Genomic DNA, 8,173 nt, shown 5'->3' with positions numbered 1-8,173 from the left:
GACAGGGTGTAACGAAGTGGGGCTGTTCTTAATGTTTCCTCTCAATACTGTGGGGGGGCCTCAGTTTCCCCTCTGCGTTTCTTAAGTCTCCAGTGCATAAATGGCCGACACTCTGTCTCCTGGCAACTAATGGCCGGGGCCCTTCCCCTTGCAAGGAGATGGCTAAAGGTGTTGGAGACAGAGAGCTCAGGTGACCTCCTGGCCCAGGAGAGAGACAAAGGCCAGAGAGGAGGGGCTGGAGGGGGGTTCAGTCTGGAGCTGGCTGGGGATGAGGAGTGAGGGCAGACGTGGAGGGGGGTCTGGCTCACTGCCCCCCAGAATGGACCCGGCTGAGGGGTCCGGTTCGCTGTACCTACAAGCTCTGTGTTAGACCCTGTTCCTGTCATCGAATAAACCTCTATGTTACTGGCTGGCTGAGAGTCACGGATGACTGCGAAGTGGGGGTGCAGGATCCGGTGGTTTCCCCAGGACCCCGCTGGGGCGGGCTCGCTGTGGGAAGCTCATGGAGGGGCAGAGGATGCTGAATGCTCCAAGGAGAGACCCAGGAGGTGAAGCCGTGGGAGCTTCTTGCCCTGCAGACAGTCTGCTCCAAGGGAGAGGAGGCTCCCCAAAGTCCTGCCTGGCTTGGTGGGGAGCAGTTCCAGAGCATCGCCCGGGAACCCCGTGACCGGGGGAGCTGCCTGGCCCCCCTGCCCCCTGTGTGGCTCGGCGGGGCCCACTCTCGCTGTGCTTTGCAGGGGGGGAAGGGGCTGGAGCCGCCCTGCGTGGAACCCCAGCTCTGCTCTGGGGGCGGTGGGGTCCCGGGGTAGATGGGCCCCTGGCTGGCTGGAGCAATGCTGGCTGCACTAAGGGGGCTGGGGAGTGCTAGGGGAGAGGAGGGGGCGGGGCATGCCCGGAGTCTCCTCCCTCTCCCCCCCCCCGCCCGGTGCCCCCGGCTGCTGCGGGCTGAGCCCCGACAAACTCATCCCACCCCGCCCCCGGCGGGGCCTGCCACTCAAACCGCCCGCCCCGCCTCTCGCTTGAATCGCTCACGTCCGCTTTCTGTATGCAGATGAGCCGCTTGGTTCTGGCCAATCAGATGACAGTGGGGCCGGCCCTCTTGGTATTTCCTTTCACCCCGCCCCTCCCTCCAGCTGTGTTGATTCGGTCCCGTCCGCCCACTGTATGCAGATAAGGCGTGCGGCCGAGCCCCGCTATTGGCTGGCGCACTGCTCCTCCCTCCCCTGGACAATCGGAGGGGCGGGGCCTGGCGCGGCCGGGCAGATGTAGCAATTCCCGGTGGCCGAGTCGGTTTCGGAGCCGGAGGGGGGGAGATGCCGGCTGCTGATTGGCTGCGCGCCGCGTTCCAAACCCCGCTGATTGGGCCCTGAGGAGCCGGGTATGTAAATGAGGGTCTGGAGGGGTCCGGCGGCGGGGCTCGCGCTGCCCGGGACTGGACTGGACTGGACGGGACGGGGCGCGGGGGGAGCCGGGGGCCAGAGCCCGGTGAGTCACCCGGGCCGGGCGGGGAAGGAGGCTCCGGCTGCTGCGTGACTCACCCGCCCCCGCTGCTGCTCCGCCCGCCGCGTGGGGCTGCCCCCCCCCGAGGAACGGGGCCCCCCCGGGGCCAGGCACGAGCAAGGGCGCCCCCCCCGCCATGCACCGAGCACTGGGGACCCCCGGCACGGGGCAGGCAGCAGGCGGCCCCCCAGTGCAGCGGGGCCGTGGCCGGATTAGTGGGGTACCGGGGGTCCCTCTGGTGCGTGAGAGGGGTGCCGGGGGGCTCCACCATGGGGGGTGTCTAGCGCCCATTCTGCCTGCGGGGCGGGGAAACAACCTACCTAGGAAACAAGATCTCCCCGTTGGGAAACGAGCCTTTGGGCCCAGGAGGAAAGCCCAGGGGCTGGGAACAGAACCGGCCGTGGCCCCCCAGCCCAGCTCGGGACACAGTCCTGCTCCCCAGCAGCCTCCGGCCATGGAACGGGTTAAAACGCGCAGCGGGAGCTGTGGGCCGGCCCAGTCCAGGTTCCCAAGGGCGCCGAGACCAGGGGCAAATGGCTCTTCTGGCAGGCGCCGGGCATAGGACCCTGCACTGGGACTCAGGACGCCTGGCTTTGCTTTTGTGACCTTGGGCAGGTGACATTCCTGCCTGAGCCTCAGTTTCCCCATCTGTAGACATTGTGACGTCATGTGCAGGCTGCCCCTCTGAGTGCAAAGCCCTGAGTCTGAGCAAGGGCATTATAATGGGTAGGGTTCGTTCTCTCATCGGCTCTGGGACAGGACCAAGACATGCTGCCAGGGGGCTGGGTGTGGGGGAAGTGGGTCTTGCTGCTACTGCCTGGAGCTCTCAGTCTGGTGCCCTGGAACCGCACATGTTTCAAACTCTGGGTCTGATTCTCTGTGTGCCTGGGTCACCTGCTTGCCCCCTTGCCAAGTGAGTGCCAGGTGCTGCTGGTTCAGCATGGCTGCAGCCATGGCCTGGAGGACAGAGCAGTTGTCTGGGACTTCAGAAACCTTGGTTCTAGCCCTGGCTCTCCCTGGCCTGCTGGGTGACCTTGGGCATGTTGTGGTGCTCTGTGCCTCAGTTTCCCATCTCTACAATAGAGAGGATATGATACTGGCCTCCTCTGTAAAGTGCTTTATGCAGCTGTAATTAGGTGTGTATGGCGGTAGCAGCCCCTAGAAAATTGTGGTCCTGTATCAGTTCATTGATGGTTAGTTCTTTGGGCATTTCTGGGCCTTGGAGAAGGGGGCACTGCTCTGAATACTGGTGGCTAGCAAGGATAATATGACATCCATGATTACTAATAATTTATATTAGGATGACACCTGAGGGCTCCAAGCAGGCTGTGGGGCCCCCCTCACGCCAGGTGCTGCACAGCCCCTGCCCAGGTAGGCAAGGCTGAGAGGGGAAAGTGAGGCCCAGAGCAGGGAGGGGTTGTGCTCAAGGCCACCTGGGGCAGAGCTGGGAGGGGAACCTGCTCACTGGTTTGAATGGTGCCTCGGGTCCCAGCTGGTGCCCAGCAGCTTGGTTCATATCAAGCCCTTAGGAGGCAGGTGCCTGGAAACCATGGGCTGTGATTCATCTGTCATCTGCACGACACCGTCGTGTTAGTCACGTTGTGTCATCTCTGTGACACGCACGGAGGTGTCTCTGGCACAGCAGATCTGCTGCATCCCACGGGTCTGGGGCAGGCGGCTGGGAGTGTCAGGAACCCCCCCCCCCTTGTGTCCCTGGGGTAGGGGCCGGGGCAGTGTCATAGACTCATAGAAGATCAGGGTTGGAAGGGACCTCAGAAGGTATCTGGTCTAACCCCCTGCTCAAAGCAGGACCAATCCCCAGACAGATTTTTACCCCAGTTCCCTAAGTGGCCCCCTCAAGGATTGAACTCACAGCTTGGGGTTTAACAGACCACTGCTCAAACCACTGAGATATCCCTGCCCCCAGGGCTTTGGCCAGGGGGAGCCGGAAGTGCAGATCCATGGACCCGCTTGGGCTCTGTGCTCTGGAGGGTGTGGGCATCCCTCAGGGGAGGGGGACCCCGACTCCTTCCAGGAACCATATAGCCCACTGCTAAAATCTGTACAACCATGTCCCCTATACAATGCCCATGCACAGGAACTGAACAAACACCCCCCCTTTAGGAAGGGCAGGCTCTATAGGTCAGAATAGACCCCCTCCCCCAGGCTGTAGAGTTCCGTATCGACTGACGCCCCCTCCCCCCAGGCCAGCGCGGCCTGGTGTCTCTCCCCCCACGCCCCTCTCTGGAGCTTTCCAGCCTTGGCAGCTCCGGCAGGGGGAGGAACCGCGGGGAGGCCTCGGCTGGGGGAGGCTGAGCAGGATCCTGTCTCCTCCCCCGCCGCCTGGGAAGAGAGCTCCAGAGGGAGGGTGTCGGTCTGCCGGAGAGGGGTGCCCCCCCTTTCCGCTGTAGGGAGCAGGTTTTTCCTGCCCGGAGGGGACTGGGGCTGTCAGACACGGGCCCCCTCTGGGAAGGGCTGCACCTCACTGACAACAGCACAAGTGAGTCCCTCGGTGCTGCTATCCCAGGGTGATGGGGGAAACTGAGGCACTGAAAGGGGGTGGGGCTTGTGCCCAAGGGCACACAGGGCAGCCATGGCAGAGCTGGGCTAGAAGCCAGGAGTCCTGACTCCCAGCCCCCCTGCATAGCATGGCATAAACGGAAATGGGGTCACCAGTCAGCCCCGGTTATGCTGGGGGTTAGCCGTGGGGCAGCGGCCAGGGCTTGGCGGACCTGAGTTCAGGTCCCCTACTTTGCCACAGACTCTCTGCAGCCTTGGGCCAGCGTCTCTGGGCCTCAGCTCCCAGTCTATGCCGTGGGGCTCCCAGGGGGAAGACAGACCTGCGCGAGCCTGGTGCAGGCAGCCGTGCCCAGCCCACGGGGGGCGAGTGGCAGCAGGCGCCCGGATCTGCCGGACGGGACAGAGAGCTGGTCTCAGAGGGGTGAGAGGAGTTAAACACCCTCCCCCAACTGGGGCTGCCCAATGGCTCCAGGGAGCTAATCCTCTGCTCATGGAGGTCCCCACCACAGCTGCCTGGTCTTGTGTCCATTGGGACTGAATAACAACACTTGGGAGTAGGACCCAGGGGTCCTGGCTCCCTGCCCCTGCCCACCACACCCCACTTCCTGCCAGAGCTGGGGAGAGAACGCAGGAGTCCTGGCTCCCAGCCCCCCCTGCTCTAACCACCAGACCCCACTCCCTTCCCAGAGCTGGGGAGAGAATCCAGGAGTCCTGGCTCCCAGTCCCCCCTGCTCTAACCACCAGACCCCACTCCCTTCCCAGAGCTGGGGAGAGAACCCAGGAGTCCTGGCTCCCAGCCCCCCCTGCTCTAACCACCAGACCCCACTCTCTTCCCAGAGCTGGGGAGAGAATCCAGGAGTCCTGGCTCCCAGCCCCCCCTGCTCTAACCACTAGATGCAGCTCCACTCTCAGAGCTGGGGAGAGAACCCAGGAGTCCTGGCTCCGAGCCCCCCTGCTCTAACCACTGGACCTCATTCCCCTCCCAGTGCCGGGGAGAGAACCCAGGAGTCCTGGCTCCCAGCCCCCCCCTGCTCTAACCACTAGATGCAGCTCCACTCTCAGAGCTGGGGAGAGAACCCAGGAGTCCTGTGCCCTGTGGTCAGATGGCTGTGCCTTGGGGCTGGCCGTGCTCGAGGCTGTGGGCCGGTGGGACTCATTGCTCCCGTCTCTGTTGCAGACCCATGCTGGCCAAAGGCGTGAAGCGCCCGCGCAGGGAGATGGAGGGCGGCGGTCCGGAGCCCCGAGACCCCAGCGCCGCCCCGGCCAGCTCCTTGTTCAACATCTCCATGGTGAAGCTGCACCAGAGCCTGCGGCATGTGGAACCCAATCTGCGGCACTTGGTGCTGGTGGCCAACACCCTGCGCCGGATGCAGGACCAGATGCAGCGGGAGGCTGGAGGGCCGATGGCCCCGGACAGCCCTGAGGCCCCGTCTGTGGTGGATTCTCCTGCCCCTGTCTCAGACTCGAGGGACAGTGGCCTGGAGCCCTGCCGGCAGCCACCCTCCGACAGCCAGGGGGATGATCTCCTCCTCTCTGCCATGGACTCCTCCATCTCCACCATCCTGGAGGACCTGGGTCAGGTAGAGGTGCTGAGCTCCGCCCGGCCCGAAGAGGAGCAGCCATTGGCCAGCGCGTCTGGAGCCAGGCAGGAGCCGGCTAGGACCTCAGCCCCTTGCTTGGGCCCCTTGGAGCTGCTCAGCTCGGCCAGCTACCTGCTGGAGGACGGCCTGGAGGACATCTTTGAGGACATCGACACCTCCATGTATGACTGCGACCTGTGGTCGCCCACCAGCCTCTCCGGCTTCAAGGCTTTCTCCGGTGCGGAGGACTCAGACAGCAAGGTTCTCACTGGCGCCGAAGACCGGCTGGACATGAGCGACCTGGACTACCTGATGGACGTGCTCGTGGGGGGACATGCGCTCTGAGGGGGGGGCAGAGGGAGGGTGACAGTATTAAATACCCCTGCTCTAATTTATATGGGGCCCGATCCCCAGCTGTTAGTGGAGCCAGCTGATACCTGCTGCAGACCCGGCCCTCTGTGCCTTGGCCTGAATTCTCAGCCAGGCTCGGGACCCTCTGCCCTGCCCTGGGGTGGCGTTGGCCCCCGAGGATTCCCATGCCTAGCGGCCTCCCTGGTCAGTGCGGAGTAGTGTAACGGCCCTGCTCCCAGCCCCTGATGTGGAGGGTGGATCGGGGGTGTGGCTGGAGCACACTGTGCTGTGGCTTTTCTCAGCCCCCTGGGGCCCATAGGGGGAGAAGCATCAGTTAGAGCAGCCCTGAGGTTGCTCTCACTGACACCAGGGCTCAGAATACGGGGAGTGCAAAGGGGCCTTAAAGCCACCGTAGCCCCCGGCCCAAGAGCAAGAGCTGAGAATGGCAACGTGTTCAGTGAGCCCCTCCCCACTGCTCTGCCCCCATCTCACCCCCAGCCCAGTTAGAGGAGCCATGGAAAGGGAGGGTAAAAAGCCATTTCTGGTCCCGGGCCGGGTCCCAGTTTGGACTCTGAACGGTTTGGAAGTAACTTATTGTCTGAGCGACGGGGAAAGTGTCGGACGCTCCCGAAAGCCAAACTGCTTTGAAAGGAAAATAAGAACCCTGGCTCTGCACCCTGCTCCCGCTGCCTCCTTCCCCCGCAAGCCCTTCCTGCTGCGCCAGCCCCGAGTCCCAGCTGGCTGCGTCTCGTCCACTCCTCTTACCTTGGGGCTGTTCCCTGGCTCGCTTGCCCGCGGGCTGCCCAGCACGCGCATGGGGCTCCCGTTCGGGCCTGGACCGGAGTCCACGTGCCCGGCATGCGCCCGGTGCCCCTGTTCGGGCCTGGGCTGGAGCCCACGCGCCCGGCACACTCCTGGTGCACCCGCTCGGGCCTGGCCTGGAGCCCACGCGCCTCGTGCACCTGCTTGCCCGGAGCCCACCCACCCGGCACGTGCCTGGTGCACCCGCTCGGGCCCGGCCTGGAGCCCACCCACCTGGCACACACCTGGTGCACCTGCGTAGGCCTGGCCTGGAGCCCATGCGCCTGGCATGTGCCCGGTGCCCCTGTTCAGGCCTGGGCTGGAGCCCACGCGCCTCGTGCACCTGCTTGCCTGGAGCCCACCCACCCGGCACGTGCCTGGTGCACCCACCCGGCCTGGACCAGAGCCCACGCGCCCAGTGCACCCGCTTGGGCCCGGCCTGGAGCCCACCCGCTCGGCACGTGCCCTGTGCACCTGCTCAGGCCTGGACCGGAGCTCATCTGCCCAGCCCGGAGCCCAACCACCTGGCATGCACCCGGTGAACCCACTCGCCCCCAGCCCAGAGACCACCTGCCCGGCCTGGAGCCCACCCGCCTGGCACGTGCCCGGTGCCCCCGCTCGGGCTTGGCCTGGAGCCCACCTGCCCGGCCTGGAGCCCAACCACCTGGCACGCACCCGGTGAACCCACTCGCCCCCAGCCCAGAGCCCACCTGCCCGGCCTGGAGCCCACCCGCCCGGCACGTGCCCGGTGCCCCTGCTCGGGCTGGCCTGGAGCCCACCCGCCCGGCACATGCCCGGTGCCCCTGCTCGGGCTTGGCCTGGAGCCCACCTGCCCGGCCTGGAGCCCAACCACCTGGCACGCACCCGGTGAACCCACTCGCCCCCGGCCCGGAGCCCACCCGCCTGGCATGCGCCCGGTGCCCCTGCTCTCCCCTGTGAAGCTGGTTCTGGTTCCAGGGGAACCCTCAAGGCTTGTGGGGGAGGTTAGACGGCTGGGACCAGTCAAAACGGAGATAAAGAGCCTTGTTTGGAACCCATTCAATTGAGCCCATCAGTGCTTGACTGTAACAGCAGGACTCCTGGGTTCTCTCCCTGGCTCTGGGAGGGGTGTGAGGTCCAGTGGTTAGAGGGTGGGGGGGGCTGGGAGCCAGGACTCCTGGGTTCTCTCCCTGGCTCTGGGAGGGGTGTGGGGCTGGTGGTTAGAGCGGGGGCGGGACTGGGAGCCCAAAGGCCTGGGTTCTCTTCCTGTCTCGGCCCCTGTCTCACTGTGTAACTGCCATCAGTCACGGCCGCCTCTGGGCCCAGTGGGCGATGACTGTTCCCTTCCAGGGTGCTAGGATGTCCCCACTCTGGTCACACCCCTGCCCGGTGCTTCAAACCCAGGCGTCCTGCCTCCCACCCCTGCTGGCTGCACAGCCCTT

General features: G+C 65.1%; 1 protein-coding gene across 1 annotated transcript; it reads left to right on the top strand.

Moving 5' to 3' along the window:
* Positions 1 to 1,232: 1,232 nt before the first annotated feature.
* Positions 1,233 to 6,631, top strand: SERTAD1 (SERTA domain containing 1). The gene is made up of 2 exons (XM_050928632.1): positions 1,233 to 1,378; positions 5,198 to 6,631. Exon 2 carries the CDS (start codon positions 5,202 to 5,204, stop codon positions 5,943 to 5,945), a length of 744 nt encoding a protein of 247 aa, XP_050784589.1. The 5' UTR covers positions 1,233 to 1,378; positions 5,198 to 5,201; the 3' UTR covers positions 5,946 to 6,631.
* Positions 6,632 to 8,173: the final 1,542 nt, after the last annotated feature.

Source organism: Gopherus flavomarginatus, chromosome 18, assembly GCF_025201925.1.
Source record: "Gopherus flavomarginatus isolate rGopFla2 chromosome 18, rGopFla2.mat.asm, whole genome shotgun sequence".
Taxonomy (NCBI): Eukaryota; Metazoa; Chordata; order Testudines; family Testudinidae; genus Gopherus; species Gopherus flavomarginatus.
This window is presented reverse-complemented; position numbering and strand designations above follow the sequence as displayed.

Bases quoted from the DNA above. Each gene is read 5' to 3' on its own strand.
- SERTAD1 (XM_050928632.1), top strand. From the start codon at position 5,202: ATGCTGGCCAAAGGCGTGAAGCGCCCGCGCAGGGAGATGGAGGGCGGC.